Source organism: Malaclemys terrapin, chromosome 22 (genome assembly GCF_027887155.1).
Source record: "Malaclemys terrapin pileata isolate rMalTer1 chromosome 22, rMalTer1.hap1, whole genome shotgun sequence".
NCBI lineage: Eukaryota > Metazoa > Chordata > Testudines > Emydidae > Malaclemys > Malaclemys terrapin.
In genome coordinates, this window is record NC_071526.1 from 13386975 (window position 1) to 13404057 (window position 17083).

The 17083-nt window shown below is 43.3% G+C and overlaps 1 protein-coding gene across 2 annotated transcripts; it reads right to left on the reverse strand.

The window, feature by feature from the left end:
* Positions 1–1972: 1972 nt before the first annotated feature.
* ZBTB8B (zinc finger and BTB domain containing 8B) lies at positions 1973–9459 on the reverse strand. Of its 2 annotated transcripts, none has more exons than XM_054011994.1 (4): positions 9402–9459; positions 6989–7961; positions 4352–4530; positions 1973–3939 (listed from the first exon to the last, which is right to left on the reverse strand). In XM_054011994.1, exons 2-4 carry the CDS (start codon positions 7935–7937, stop codon positions 3628–3630), a joined length of 1440 nt encoding a protein of 479 aa, XP_053867969.1. In that variant the 5' UTR covers positions 7938–7961; positions 9402–9459; the 3' UTR covers positions 1973–3627. The 2 variants fall into 2 exon arrangements, with proteins under 2 accessions (XP_053867969.1, XP_053867970.1); XM_054011995.1 differs by having other exon boundaries at positions 9384–9427.
* Positions 9460–17083: the final 7624 nt, after the last annotated feature.

Genomic DNA, 17083 nt, shown 5'->3' on the forward strand with positions numbered 1-17083 from the left:
ACTCCAGCTATAAAGTTACCGTTCAAATTTCAGACAAATGAAACGACTCAGATTTGGAAGATTAATATTTACCCAAGTTCAATGCACCATTAATATCATTGCAGCATGTATTTCTTCAGTGAAAAACAGTGCAATTATGTGCAAATAAATTAAGTATACTCCTAAATAACGTAAATTATGTAGAGCTAAGAATTTAAGATATGTAGTTTTGTGGCCTTTTAAAAACTTTGAAAGAAAAGAACACATCAGAAACAAGCCTATTAAGAACATTTTCTTTGATTCTTCATTCAGCACCATATGAATATTCTTTAGAACAGAAGTGTCACTTTCTCAAAGCTTGTAAAGGCTGGCTTTACATGGAAGATTTCAAGGAAACATCATGGAATTGGGTGGGAAGCACAGCAAACATAGATCTACATAAACATCTGTCACAAGAAACTGAATAAAGCATAACCTTTTCTACTAAACACAGAGGCTGAATTAAGGACCCACTGAGAAACAAAGTGGCACGCTATGACAGATCAACAGAAATTGCAATTTTGCTGGTCACTTTCAAACTGCAATGTGATTGGAATCTCTCTCCCACCCCACCCATTGCCCCAACATTACACAAAACTTAACACAGTTTCATTCTCTATGCACAAGACACACAACAAAAATTTCTAAAACCAAATGAAGCAGGCTGAATTCAAACAGCTGAAGGTCACTGCAGTATTTCCCACAGCTCTTAAATCCACTGCATACATGCCTTCACAAGAGCACTGATTTTCCTCTTCTGAAGGTCTTCACAATTTCAGAGTTCACTAGTACATGCCTCAACATAGTTCTACAGTGTTTCTCTGATAAGCTAAATCACCAGAAAGATGCATTGTAACACACTATCCAGCACCATATCCAATGAATATTCCAAGTCTAGTGGCCTCTAATATTTACACTGAAGCGGAACCTCTCTGCCAGAATGACCATAGAGATCAGGATGTCATGCTAATGAAAAGTTAGGATGACTATTTACATTCCTACCCCACCTTCATTATGCAACTCAGTCCTCAGTTGTCAAAACTATGAGGACTCCTTTTCAAATGTTCTTACACAAAGTCCTTTGCTCGTCTGATAAGCAGATATCAGAGAATACCATAGTGAACTTGGGTTGGCTGGGCAGAAACAGAAGTAATCAAAAAGACCACCCGCCATGGGATTATAGATAGGATTTTCAAAAGTGCTTATGTGATCTAAAAGCCCACCCTATAGGCCAGATTTTCAAGTGTTTAGCACCCAAAATTGAAGTTGGATGTTCAGGAGAGCTCAGTTCCCATTTAGGCTCCTCAATGAAGTGGCCAGGGCTCTTTTGTAGATCCAGACACTCATTCAGGTGCCTAATAGGAGCTGCTGGTAGTTGCTTAGTTCTTTGGAAAATCTGGCCCGAATATTAATTTGCTATGCTGATGAAACTATGACATAATTGTTCAGACACCAACTCCAATGTATAAACAATAGGAAAAAAGGACGATTGGAGAGGTTTTGTAACAAACTAGAAAACAAATACAAATAGCTTATTTTTAACGGTACGTTGCTCCCCTCAATTTAAGTTACAGAAAATAAACCCAGCAAGAAATGAAATATCTTCCAGAAAGAGAGCGCTCAAAGTAAGACTTTGAGTTTTGGGGAGACATTTCAAACAACTCTATTTACCTTTGATTTTTTTTTTTTTTGGGTTGGATTTTTTTTTTTTGCTACTTTGCTAGTAATTCAAGATAAACAGAGGCTCGTTTCATTTTTATTCATCCTCTTTGATCTTGCAATGAAGTCATGCTGCCGCATTTGTGATATCAGAATCACTTCTGTACAAGTAGATTGTGATATCACACCAGGATTATTGCCTTGCTACAGGATGAAGCAAATAAAGAAGCTGAACCGTGGGGCAGAATGTTCTTATCCAATATGTGAAATAATAGCACGAGGTATACATAACATGACTGGTTAAATCATCTGCTTTTTATATAAAAATGTTCCATTTTATGTTTGCTCAATGTAAAGTCTTCTTTAAAACATAAGAAAGGAAAACTGTCTTTTTAACTGAGATGATCTTCCTGTGTCAGTGATGTCTGTCTGCGATCTTCTGTTCTAGCACTTGATCCAGAAAGTGAGGCCCAAATGCAATGCTTTTCATTAAACATTTACGAACAAGTTAGAACGTACTATCTCCATACAGTATGCACCTTCACTGCACAGAATCCTTCAATATTGTAACTTCTTTAGCCTTAAGTTTAGCAGTAGCTTACCCAAGAGCTCTTTACAGTTTCCCAGCTAATTTCATAGTCTACCGCAATTTGGTACTGGACAGGTTAAATTAAATAAAGTAATCTCACCTCCTTCAAAAGCCAACTTGTATCTGTCCAACAAGGAAAACGCAGAGTCCAAGTTGGAATTTTAACAAGAGACAGTACCTGGATGAATTCATAAGACAATGAAAGGGTACAAACCATTATAGGAATCATCAAAGACTATTTTTGATTATATAAGAAGAAAAATCTCATTAGGAAAGGGGAAGTTTGCATACAGGGAGTCTCTAATTTTACAAGGGGGTCTCACCTGGCTTCTTCAAAAACAGTTTGCAGGGATGGTGTTCTATATGTAGTCCAGATTTTTTTTTTTGGAATTGTACTTCAGCTAGATCAGCGGTAAATCTGACTATTTCATCTACTAAAGAAACCACTTTTCTAGATTGCTAGGTTATAACTTCTACTTTAAATGGTTGAAAAGAGGTGGGCAGTGCACTTAGTCTTGCTTCAGTAACCAGTGCACTTTGGACACTATTTTACTAGATCATAGAATAAATATTCTGTGTAGTTCTCAGGCCTGGACTACTGTCTTATGGGCATTAAAGATAGACCAGAAGAATCACAGCCCAAGCTCTCTTGTTCTCCAGGGATGGAAATGCAGTGAAAACTGCCCAAAAATAGAAGCTTGCTCTCTAAGTACATATATGAACAAACATGTGTGAAGATTCTCTACTGAATATGCTTCCCTCTGTAGCATATTTGTTATCCTGGTAATTTACCGTGGTTTCCAGGTCAAATCCTATTCTAAAGTTTTAAGATTAAACAAACAGTTAGAATTTACAGTTTCAGATAGGACTTTCCTAGCATAAGAGGGACAAGATTGCAAAACAGTTTAGAGAAGTCCAAGGTTAAGGATGAAAACTACATTTATTTTCTCCACATCTCTTCCTAGAAAGATGATGGTTGGCCCCTTGAGACCAGGATTGAGGGACCATGGCAGCATTGTGAGAGGAAACTCAGTATCAAATGATCATGATGATCCTTCACCTGCAAAGAGCGTTATCCTTCCCTCATAGCCAGGGTACAGAAGCACAACACGTGATTGCAAGGAGACAGCCTCTGCTCTCCCAGGATAGAAAATTCCCTCAGAATTCTAGTGCACAGCACTGAAAAGTTAAAAAATATTTCAAAATTCCAAAATCCAGTTCTTCCCACCTGTTCTATCAAAACTGGAATTTAGTAATAAAAAACACACAGCTCCACAAAACTGGTTAAATATGCAGTTTTCTGCTGCAGAATGACCAATCACAGGGGAGACACTTTAAATCCGCCAACCCTCCTTTTGTTACTACATAAGTGCCTCTCGGTCTGATAAGCTTCTATGGATCTCCTGCTTATCATCAGCATCATCATCATCAGCTGGATCATTTTCCTCACCAGATTCGACATATATAGGCCAATCATTGTCTGTATCACCCTTTTCTTGACCTTCTGATGAAGGTTCCATCAGACTGAGGTTAATGGGCATTGAATCCTCATGCGTAGTCGTTACACAAGTGCAGCTGTCACACAAGCCAAAGCGCCGTAATCCCTGCGATAGGCTACTTGTGAACGTTCTTCTGCAACCCTTGCAGATAATTGGCTTGTTTGATCGGTGCACCTGATCAATGAGAAATAAAACATCATTGTAAATTGGCTGGCCTATCTTGCTGTTCTATTTCTTTTGGGGGATGCTGCTTCCATATATTCCAAGATGAAACACACAACAGCATTTACCAAACTTGCAGGGCAAATGATCACATCGCCTTTCTTAGAACAAAGGGTTTGGACTAAAACAGTTGTATTACATTAAATGTCAATTTCTTAGTCTTAACCATTGCCCAGTTAACCTTACATATTGGGAGCAGAATCATTCTGTCCTCTACTGTACTTTAGAACAGCCTTATATCAAAATGTGATACATATACATTATTTACACAGATCAGCATAATGACTGAGAAACACTGAATACAGGAGTTTACTATTTATTTTTAAGTCTGCTTCTGACAGATATCTGCTTTTATCAAACTTACACTCAGAGCATGACTCCGAAGGTGCTCCTGCCGGGTGAAGCGTTTGCCACACGTCTCACAAGGGTAGGGTCTCTCCCCTGTATGAGAGCGAATGTGCCGTTTTAGTATTCCCTTCTGCTTAGCCGTGTAGGGACAGAACGGGCATTTGTGGAGCTTGATTGGCACAACTAACACATCACCTTTTAAAAAGAAAACAATATATTTTAGACAATTCAGCAAAGTTAGCTAGGTTGCTCGTTACAATCCTTGCCTGCAAGCTAGGGCCAGAATACTTACATAATTTTTCCTCTTTGTATTTGGCTCGCTTGGATTTTAATTTTATGGTCTCTTTTTTAAAAGCTTATGGAGCTGCAGGTGCTTAGCACCCTTGAAAATCAGGCAGTTTTAAAATACATTTAATAAATTGGCAACACTGATTTCTGGTGTGATGTATTTGCTAGACTATGCTCAATATACGAGCCATTGAAATTTTCTTGTTATCTTCAAGTTTATTTTTGAAAAAGGTGTCATATTAACAGCACTGGAAACTAAAGTCTTTAATTCAGCCATAGAAAAGTGCAGTAGCAGTGTAAGTTTTCCAATATGCTATAATAATGGGCCTCAATTTAGACACAGAGGGACCATCCCTAGAGGTAATTTATGCCTCTGTCCCCATTCAAGTCTTAGTAGGCTTTCTACTGGGACTAACAGGAATCTTTCATCTCGAATATATTTGCAGTTTGTGTTTTATTTTTTTCCAGTAAAATATGCCTAGATTCAGAATATACACATACAATTAAACATTGATAAATTCATGTGAAAAGATGCAAAAATTGAAAATTGTATTTGAAGATTACATTTTTAAATAAAAATGGGCATTACTGAGCTTCTTCATGGTAGCCAATACATGACAGACAAGAGATATCCTTTGTAACATGACTAGGATTGGGTGGTGATGTTAAGAGACTAAAAAGTGTGTGTTGCTTTATACATTGATTCAGGAAAGCACTTTAAACACATCCTTAACATTAAGGTGCCCCACTGAAATGCATGATTAAAGTTATGCATACACATAATCCTTGAATGTATTGGAGCCTCAAAGATTAACTAAAATATTTTTCAATAAATCTCAAAATCAGTAATGACCCTAATAATTCATGTATAGACATGTACATATATATATACACACACACACACACACTTCCAAGAACAAGATATCTGAGACTCATTCCATAACTTTAGCTACCAGGACCGGAGTTCAGGGTTCTGTGTCTCCCTTGAAAAAGCTGAATACATCACAAGAACCTAAACCAGCATAAAGAATAGTTTCCTGTCTTACTTTAGGTGCTAGTGACGTCAATTCTTGTAAGAGAAACAGAACCCTGAATGCATGTTTAAAATACATATTTGTAGTGTTAAAAGTTTCTAGCAAATTCTGTTAATTATTGATGATTTTTTAATCAGGTTTTAGGTGTATTTTCACTTTTAATTCTAGATTAACAATTTGAAGAGTTTTATTTGAAAAAACATCAATGGAACAGAATGTTATCCCATTAAATGTCTGCTACGCTACAGCATTTTGGAAGCACTAGATGTTATTGTAACGGAATACTGCCATTAAATATTATTTCAGTTTTGCTAACTGACTAATAGTTAACGATTTTATCAGATGAACATTGATTCACTACACAGTGAGAGTTCCTTACAGACCTGATGAACTCTAAGTGGCTTTAAGAACACACTTGTGTGCTTGAGCTAGTGATGGCATAAACATAGCTTTACTTTCTACAGCATACGCTATTTTTGTGAATAACTCCTATTGCCTGCATCATTTTTTTTTTTTAAACTTGGCAAATTATGAATGGCTATGAGAACTGAGGTGCTCTTCAGGCAAGGAGTAGAGCCCACCATCAATGACAGTTTTGGAAAGGTAAACAGAGACAGTGTTCGGGAAAAGAAATAGTCTTCCAACTTTATTACAAGCAGATGAAGACCCAAAATCGTTAACGGCCATTTTAGGAAATGTGTATATTTACATGAGCTTTTTCTCCTTCAGGTCCCTGAAGGTGCTGCCACATAGCCTTCCTACTAGTGCTGAGAAATCCCAGCATGCATTTGGGCTAGTGAAAGCAGCAGCCCTGATGATCAGCAATGGAGAAGGAAGTCTGCCTCTAGAGGGAAAATATGCAGTGTAGTTAATATTCCGCCTCTCAGAGTTTATAGCACAACCAACATGGGGTTATCAGTTTGTCTTTCTGAATCCTTAACAACTCTTCTTCATAATACTAACAGTTATAAGAGGCAAAGTTTTTCTTACATTCATCCTTCATTCCAGTGTCGTCCCAAATTATGTTACCATTTAGTAAACTGGTGGTCACCAACATTAGACTCCAAAATACCTATTTCAAATACAAGTTTTTAGATCAGAAATACTTACCTTCCAAATGCTGCACTGAGCAAAATGAGTGCAGCTTTCTTTTGAAGTCCAGAACAATAGTTTATTTTGCTGTTGCATAAAATTCAGCAATATTTTCCTGTGAAGTATACTGAACAAGAATGAGAATAAACTGTTCCATTAACATAGAAAGTTATACAAATAAGCAGCTTCCTCATCTGTTATACAGACATTCTCTACAGCCTCAGGAATTCTCATCTCACCTGTATCCTCACCATACCAGTCGCTGTGAATGTCCATCATGGAACTCATGGCCACCCCTGCATCTTCTGGCCTACCCTCAAAGCCCCGAACAAAATGATGAACCACATCATCTTTTCTTTGAGCCGCACTGCTGCGTAGCAGGGCCTCCAGGAACTGTTTCATATGATAGTTATTGCAGGCTAAGTCCATTGCCTGGCCACTGTGCAGCCCCTCTTCCATCTGCTCAAGAGATAATGGAGTTGGATACTGCTGTAGTCGTTCACCCACTTCTACTTCCACTTCATCAGAGTCAAATTCTACTTTTGGTTCTACTATCCCTTTGGGCAGAGAAGAATTAATGTCATCTGGAGAATCACTGCTTACAGGGTCTCTCACCACAAGTTCCATTGGGTGGCAGCTGCTACATTCACCACAGGGAGGATCTCTCTGACAATCAGAAATCCTTTCCTTTTCTTGCAGAGAAGAGACGGAGGCAGAGCACTGGCTCTTTGTACCATAAGAAGTGCCCTCTCTGACAGAGCTAGAGCTTCCGCTATCAGCCTGATAGAAAGCAGCTTCTCTCTCTATTTTTCTGCAAATATCTAGCGATGACCTGATGTATGTTTTGCAAAAATTGACCACATCAGTCATCTGCAAGTAGCTAGCTGCGGACATGACTTCAATAACATTTTCTCCACAAAGATCCAGCTTCCCTGAATAAAGGAAATCTAGGATGACGGAGAAGGCCTCTGAAGTAACAATGTCCAAAGAAGCAGTGCTGTGTCGCCCACTGTCTTGAATGTAATGAATTAATAAGGCTCTGAAGTAGCCACTATTGGCAAAGAGAATGTTCTTGTGAGCTTTGAAGATCCTGCCTTCCACAATAATACTGCAGTCACAAAAAAAATCCCTCTTTCTTTGCTCATTGAGCTCTCCCAAGAGTTTCGTGTAATATGACTGCATCTCCATTTCTCCTATTGCTGCTGCTGATCACTGACAAGAAGAAACAAAGAGAGAACATTAGAGCAGAAATGATTCCACAAAGGGAGAAGAAATCAAAACCTATCACTGTTTTCCCTCCTTCCAAAAACAAACACCCCCCCCGCCCCCCAACAACCTGGCCTATAGTCATATTCAGATTTGGGGGGGGGAGGGAGGGAGAATTACAACCTGAAGTCACTGTAACATTCCAACTAAAACAGTCCACGTCCAATTATTATTAGCATTACCGCAGCACCAAGGAGCCCTACTCATGGACCAGAAACCCATTGTACTAGGCACTGTGCAAACACAGAACAAAAGGATGGTCCTTGCCCTAAAGAGCTTACAATCTAAATAGAGTAGCCTCTGTCGTTTCTTAGTGGACAACATACTAGCTTGACAAATTTAGTATCCTATATCCCAACTCAGCCAACCTATCACAGACACATGGCAAAGATGCCGTGATTGTGTACAGTGCTCCAAAGAGTGAGAACAATTCTAAACTTCAGATAGTCGGAGATGGTATCTGCTTTTAATAACACTTCCACTAAAACTGATTCCAGGGTCAAATTACAACCTGCCCTGAGAAAAGGTTTTGAAGATACAGTTATCAAAGTTCACTTTTTTACTTATATACTAGTTGTCTCGTTGGATGAGATTACATGCACCACCACCATTAATCCCTTGTTCTTTATAAAAAAAAAAAAAAAAAAAATCAGACTATTGTTTTTCTGATATTTGCAGTCAAGAGCGAAACTGGCATAGCTTGGTTGCTTAGGAGGACCACTGGCGGAAAAGCTAATGAAAACGGGAAAGGCTTAAAAAATCAACAACACATATTACTTATTTAAGGCTTTCCACTTGAGAATGTCAGAGAACTTTACAAGCAGGAAGTCTCACAACGCTCCTGTGGGACTGGACGCACTATCCCCATTTTACAGGTAGGGGAATTGAAGAACGAAGCTGAAGCATCCCACAGGAAGTCTGTGGCAGAGCTAGGAACCCGCCTCATTTGACTCCCGTGGCCACCAGGCTATGAAGTCTCTCCCTTGGTGGACATGGGAAATGCCAAGTCGGCTGGAGAGGCGCCAGCCCTGCCCACCCCAGCGCAGCAAACCCGCATCGGGCATCTGAGCAGGGCCGAGTCCCTGCAGCCCCCCAGAGGGGTGGGGGCGTCCCTCAGCCTTCGCAGGGTCCGTCGCCTCCCGCACAGGATACCCTCCGCCCCCGAGCGCGGGACCCCCCGGGACTGAGCCCTGCCGCCCCTCCCCCAGTGGGGCTAGGGCCCCTGGGCTGCCCCTCCCCCAGCTCTGTGCAGAGGGCAGCTGGCGGGGGGGTTGGGGGGGGTGATGCCGCTCAGCCGCCAGCCACACCCCGAACCCGGGCTTCGCCCCGCGCCGCCCCCCCCGCTCCTGAATGAAAAGGCGGCGGCACCTCCATTCTCCCCCTCACCTTTACCCGGCCCCTGGCGCAGCGCTACCGAACCTGACGCACGCGCCGGGCCGGGCCCTCCTTCTCGCCGCACCTCCCGAGCACAGGATAGGCCGAGAGGCGGTGCCTCCTGCCCAGCAAGGTAGGGTGCGCCCTCCCCGGCCACCCGCCCGCGCCCCACGGAGCATGCGCCCTTCGCCTCGGCCGCCTCCAGGGTTGGAGTTCCCTGCTGTGATTCTCCTTCTCGGGGCAGGAGCCCGGGAAAGGGACTACACGTCCCAGCATGCACCGCGAGGGCGCCTGCTCCTGGGCTGGGGCAGAGCAGCGGCCGGGCGGTGCTGGGGGCTCGGGGCGCGCAGCCCCAGCGGGGCTCAGCCCACCTGGGCTCCCAGCGTTGGCTGGGGGGAGGCGGGATGGCTGAGCTCGGTACCGTTTGGGCAGGGCCTTCGAGTGGCCTCGGCCTCCCTGCGGTGCTAGTTACCTCTCCTGCCATCTGCACCTAGGGTGACCAGACAGCAAATGTGAAAAATCAGGACGGGGGTGGGGGGGTAATAGGAACCTATATAAGAAAAAGACCCAAAAATCGGGACTGTCCCTATAAAATCGGGACAGCTGGTCACCCTATCTGCACCTCGCCTTTCATCCCTTCCCCAGGGAGCTAAAGCGCCTCCCGCCTTTCATAGGCTGCACACAGACTGGGCGTCCCAAAGGCAGCTAGGCACCAAAGCTGGCTACATGTCAGCGGCGAGAAAATGAAAAGTATCAGAGGGGGAGCCGTGTTAGTCTGAATCCGTAAAAAGCAACAGAGGGTCCTGTGGCACCTTTAAGACTAACAGAAGTATTGGAGCGGAAGCTTTCGTGGGTGAATGCCCACTTCGTCAGACGCAAGCCTGATGCCTTGCGTCTGACGAAGTGGGTATTCACCCACGAAAGCTTATGCGCCAATACTTCTGTCTGAGTCTTAAAGGTGCCACAGGACCCTCTGTTGCTTTTTAAGAAAATGAAAGGACTAGTCGTCTACATGGGAGATGGGGAGTTTAGAGTCCCGACCACCACATTTCAGTTGTCTCCTACACAGACAACCAACCCCATAGAGGGTTGCCAGCCACCTTTCTAATCGCACAAAACTGAACACCCTTGCCCCGCCCCTTCGCTGAGGCCCCGCCCCCACTCACTCCATCCCCCTCCCGCCCTCACTCACTTTCACTGGGCTGAGGCCAGGGCCGGCTCTAGCTTTTTTGCTGCCCCAAGCAGCAAAAAAAAAGCGCTGCCCCTCCAACCCCCCCTGCCGAGCACCGCACCGCCCCCCCCCCAGCCGAGCGCCACGCCACCCCCCCTGCCGAGTGCCGCCCCCCCGCCGAGCGCCGCCGGAACCCGCCCCCCCGAGCGCTGAGCCCCGCGCTGCCCCCCCCGCTGAGCGCCGCGCCGCCGGAGCCCGCCCCCGTCCCCCGCCGAGCGCCGCCAGAACCCCCCTCCAGCGCCGCTCCCACGCCGCCCCCTCGCCGAGCCCCACGCATCCGGAGCCCGCCCTCCCAGCGCCGCACCACCGGAGCGCCTCCCCCGCGGAATGCTGCGCCGCGCTCCCCCCACCGCCCCTTACTAGGTGCCGCCCCAAGCATGTGCTTGGGTGCCTGGTGCCTGGAGCCAGCCCTGGCTGAGGCAAGGGGTCTGGATGAGGGAGAGGGCTCCGGCTGGGGGTGCAGGCTCCTGGGTGGGGCCAGAAACGAGGGGTTGAGGCAGGGGTGAAAGTAGGCCGATACAGGCCTGTACAGTGTACCGGCAAGAAGCCGGTACCAGCCGCGGCAGTGCTTTAACATCGCTGCCCCTTTTGCCGCCTCCCCACCCCCCGTGTCGGTATCCCTTCCGGTAGGGACCCTACCGGCGGGGCCACCGACGGGGACAGGTGAAAGGGGCAGCTGCCCCGGGACCAGCAATTTAAAAGGTCCCAGGGCTCCCGGCCGCCGCAGTCACCACTGCAACAGTGGCCAGAGCTCTGGGTCCTTTTAAATCGCTGCTGGAGCCTCGAGCAGTGGAGCCTAGGGACTGCAGGGACTTGCTGGCCACTTTGAGGAGCTGCGTGGAGCCACAGCAGGAAAGGAGCCTGCCTTAGTCCCACTTTTAACGGCCCGATCAGTGGTGCTAACTGGAGCCATTGTCTGTCGAAAACCAGACACTTGGCAACCCTACCCCCATATATAATCACTTTTCTCCTCACCATCAGTTTTCATACTTCCCTCAGTATATTACTTCTTTTTGTAGTCCACTAATTCTTTCTCCCTATCAAATCTATACCTTCCTACAGTATTAGTCCTTGCCAAATTCCTCTTCCTACTCCCCATCTTTCCTGCCAGACTCTAATTTCCTGCTCCTGCCCCAGTCCCTTATTTCTCACACTTCCCCATCACATTTCCTCTCCACAGTCCCTCAGCTCTCTCTCTCTCCCCCCCGACCATCCCTTTGCTATTTTACTTTATTCCCACCTCCCTGCATCTTCATCTACCCTTCAATTAATAACCAAGAGTTTTGTACACTCCTCATTTCCACTAAGCAGATACGTGACTTTATGAATTTGCTGTAAGATGAATTGTGAACTCCCTTCACTGAGAAGCAATGCCTAAACAGCATGCCCTTCACAGAATACACTCTGGTCACTCAGAAATGAAGAAAATCTGTAGCATTCTGGGACTGTGCAAGAAAGAGAAGCAGAGCTAAGCCGGAGGGAAAAGGAAAATGAAGCAGGGTACAGATGCTCTTACATGGCATGTTTCCCAGACAAAGAGTAAGAAATCACATCACTGTTTGCCACATAAGTTAATGTTGCTCAAATTCTCCTACGCGGCCTCCAAATCCCAGTGGAGAGAGCAGAAGCATGCAGCAGCAGGCAGGGAACCAATAGCAGAACAGCAAGTGACCTAGCTCAGCTGCCATTTTCAGAGGGCAGTGCAGGGAGGCAAGGACGTGCACATATTGTCTGAGATCACCAGGATTTCAGCAGTTATCTACACATCCTTGACATACATGTGCTTTGAAGGGACAAGATGGGTGCGGTAATATATTTTATTGGACCAACTTCTGTTGGTGAGAGAGACAAGCTTTTGAGCTGACACACAGCTTTTCTTTAGGTCTGGGAAATGTGCTGTCACATGCTAAATAATCGGTTTCACCTTGTATTTAGCTGTCACTCAGTATATTTCCAAGACCTGAAGAAGAGCACTGTGCAAGCTTGAAAGCTTGTCTCTCTCACCAACAGAAGTTGGTCCAATAAGAGATATTACCTCACCCACCTTGTGTCTCTAACATCCTGGGACCAACACAGCGACAACAATACTGCATATGTGCTTTGAAGGTCATGGCCATTGTCCCTTGTATGCAGTGGGATGATGCGCATAACTAAAAACTTGTCAAAACCTCAGATCACTTTATGTATTTCTTCACTTGCACTAATTTATTTGTGAAAGAAGAATAGATTCATACATATGATCCACTCTTTGATCCTGAAACATATGACTCTCATGAACTACCCTTCCCAAATCACAGGAATATAGGAATTATCATACCAGATCAGACTAGTGGGCCAACTAGTTCAGTATCCTGTCTCTGACAGTGGCCAGATGCTTCAGAGGAGGGTGCAAAAACTCCATCGTGGACATTTATGGAATAAACCACCCGGAGACGTTTCTTCTTAAATACTATCCATTATTGGTCGTCTTATGCATTGAAGTATAAAGTTTTATATCCCTTCTGAAAATAAATGGTTTTCTTTGCTTCTTTTTTTTCTGGCCCAGTAACTTACTCGATATATTATCCTTTGTATAAAGTAGTTCTGTCTGAGTTCCCTAATTATTTTAAAAATTAAGGAACTGATCCTCTACCCTTACTCACTAGAGTAGTCCCAATGGGACTATTTACATGAGTAAGCTGAAGGATCAGTCCCTACATTTCCTGGGTTGTAGATTTTGTCCTGTGGGGGAAAATATCTCTATATACCTTTCAGAAGTTTGAAAACAAGGACTCTGGCCCACCCTAACTCAGTGCCTCAAGAAGGAGTAGGGGTCATAATGATTCCAGGGACCCTCTCTTTTTTTGTCTTCTTTTTATTTGTTTAAAATTATAAAATGTTCACATTTTAGCTGCCTATAAATTCTGCATTCACTCTTGTAGTTGAGAAAGCAAGCAGCCACCTCCTAGGCTGCATAACCACTCCATGAATGGCCTAAAGAGAATGCAATGTTGCATCCACGTCTGCGCTTCCTCCTTCTCTGTCTGGAAAGCCAAATGTCTCTTACACAACACCTTCAGCCCCGACAGTGCCATCCCCGAAGCCCTACAACTTAACCATCCTTCAACTCGCCAACGACTAAACTGGACACAATTTTGACTGGTCAGAAGAGCCACTGATTTTCTGTTCAGGTTTTAATGAACACATTATTGTTATTATTGTTTTTATTATTATTCATTTATAAAATACCAACAATTTGCTATACAAATAATAAGTAGAGGGCCAAATCCTGGCCCACAGTGCTGCTTTGCACTGTTCCGGGGGTGCAAAGCAGCTATCAAACCAGCTAAACTGATTTACCCTGGCCTAAGGGGTGAGGCTGGGGAAAATTAAGGTGTGGCCAGTGCACTGCTGTGCCCTGGAATGGTCACTTTGCAATTGGTGCAGCTAGTAGGCTTGAGGCTGCTCTAAATTCCTCCTTGGGACTGGACAAACAACCTGAAGATAAGGTCGATGCAAAGATGGCATTACAGGCCCCAGCCCTATTAGCAACAACCATTACAAATGGTTGGTTCTGAGGATCTGTCCTATTTAGTTAATTACAGTCTGAATGGGAAATCAGTGGCACCTCCTACCAATTAAAGAGCATCATTAACAGGCTCCAAGCCTCCAAATAGTATCAGACTCTTATTCAAATGTTTATCAGCTTTCTCTGCTAGCTAAGCTGTAGTTCACTTTGTACAGAGGTCTGTTGGGAAGCAGAAGGTTAAATACCACAGTAATGGGTGCAGCATATGGACCTAGATAGAAGGTCCTGGTTTCTATTCACAATAACTCATATAGATGGGTGGCTGTTGATTTTCTGTCTATATGTTCAAAGGCCTAAGTGTGCTGTCTCGACTTCAACCCTTGCTGCTCTGCAAAAAAATCTTTCCAAATGAGGCATCAGCATTCTTAACCCTTCCATTATTTACTTCGGCTACTTTTCAAATGTTTCCTTTACCACCAATCTGTTATTACACACTCTTTATTTAGAAATACAATGGATTTTAATACAAAAAGTTTGATGAAAATAGAGTTTGTAAAGGAGAAAGCTTTACTCTTCTGTGATCCTATCTCGGGAAGTGTAAAATGTGCCATATCTTCATGAAGGCCAGATGAAAATTCATAAGATTGGTGGCAAAATAGTTGATCAGTGGAGCCAACTGAATCCACACAGCATAAATCTTAGGTCTGTAATATTACAACAAAGCTGGATCCCTATTAACCTTCACCCTAAGCGAGGTACAGAATACCCATTGTCCAAAAAGAAGTCTACCAGATCTTCTGGCCAGCCGCGTTGTTGCAAAGTGCAGCCAACTAGAATTATGGTCTCTAAAGTTGTTAGACACCAGATTTTCAGAGTCTGAGCGCCTCCTCAGTGTTACTGTGCTGGTAGTCTGCATTCCATAAAAGCAGACTCACTGCCCCCAAACCAGTCAGCCTTCCTTCTGACCCAGGAGGCATTGTTTCTTGGTGTTCATTCAGGACAAATAGACTAGTTATTTGAGAACTCCAGATGGAAAATTATTCTCTGAAAAATCATATAATTATCCTGGAAATCTGATAATGGGATGGGAGATTGTTGTCCTAAAAGGTTTTGGAGCACTCACAAACCAATCTGAGGGCAAATGTTAATTGGTTTATATATGGAATAGCTTTCGTCATACTTAAATTCTTCCCTACTTACAGGATCGTTCTAAGTCTAATACAAAATGTTTGGATTCTCTCCTCCCTCTTCTATATTAACTATCTTGCTAATACCCACTGTGTCTATTCTAATGCTGATGTGCTCTGCCTGTCTCTAATCTAGATGATTATTCTTCCTGGTGCTCTGTGTGTTAGTTATTAACAGTCACCCTCTCCCAGCATGGCAGAGTGGTACATTAACTAGCTTGGTTTAGAACTATAATGGAAAAGAACATCGAAACTTTCTCTCCTGTGAAAATCTACATGCTCCACACTGCAATTAGAATGAATCAGTCTGTGACCTTCTATGACCTCTTTATAACCTTTCAACTCTACCTGCTAATGACTCATCATTGACTTAAATTTATTTTAATATTCCCAACAATGTATGACCACATATAACTGCTTTGAAAACTATTACCATCTCCAATTTCCAAACATTTAGTAGTGTTTTGTAATATAAAATAAACATATATTCTAAAACTACAATATAAAAGCTTTAATTCTATCAAGGAGCTTTGATTCAAATATTTTTGTTATTTATTATGTTTTTAGGAATCCTCAGTGAAACTACAGGCTCTACACGCTTTACACTCCATTCTATTAAAAATACATTAATTGGTATATTTTGGTTTTGCAGTAAGAGTTACTAAGAGAGTCTGGAAGAAAAATAATAAGTGAGTTTATGAAGAGGGATACATATATTTGTACAAACAGGCAGGAGATAATTTCACTTGTGTCTAGTGGCATAGAAACTCTACCCTTCCTCCCCCCAAGGCTCTCCACCAGGCTATCACATTACAAACATTACACCATCAGATTAAACTTTCACTGACTGATTGTACCCCTAGAGAACACAGTTTCCATCAGATTAACACTCTTGGTGGTGGTGCAATCACTGCAATATATTTTAACATTTCAAAAGCACCCCTGGATTTATGAAAGATGGATTCACTCATGCAGTAGGAAACCTTTTTACACTTTACTAATTACAAGCCCAAGCAACATATACTGTAGATCCATGCTAACAACAAAGGTGAAAGATACTTGCATATGCTTTGAAGAAAGTAAAAAGAAGAACAGGAGTACTTGTGGCACCTTAGAGACTAACAAATTTATTAGAGCATAAGCTTTCGTGGACTACAGCCCACTTATGCATCCGAAGAAGTGGGCTGTAGTCCACGAAAGCTTATGCTCTAATAAATTTGTTAGTCTCTAAGGTGCCACAAGTACTCCTGTTCTTCTTTTTGCGGATACAGACTAACACGGCTGCTACTCTGAAACCTTTGAAGAAAGTATGTATCATTTTATTTTGATCTTGTCAGATCTCACAAGCAAAGTACATTTAGGGCTGGTCAGTATTTGGATGGGAGATTTACAAGGAAAACCCAGCCATGGTGCTCCAAGAAACAGATTTAGTGATTCAGTAAGTGGCACTCTTTGTACTTAGGGTTCAGTTCTACATTCTTTGCGCACCCTAAACTCCAAAGAGAGCAATGCGGGATCAAGCGCTGAGTCAATACGGAATGAAACCTTTAGCCTGGTGCTAGTGGGTACTCCATTGTTGGAAATGCCTTATTTCAGATGAGAAGCAAAACTGAGTTCCTGACTGCGTGTGGTTATGAAAATTACTATTTGTTATTAAAATTCCATTGCATTTTTGCAAGAGAAGAGGTGTTAAGCACAGTGTCCTCATCAAATGCAAGTTTGGGGGTCATATCCTCAGTTGGTGTAAATTTACATAACTCGGTTGAAG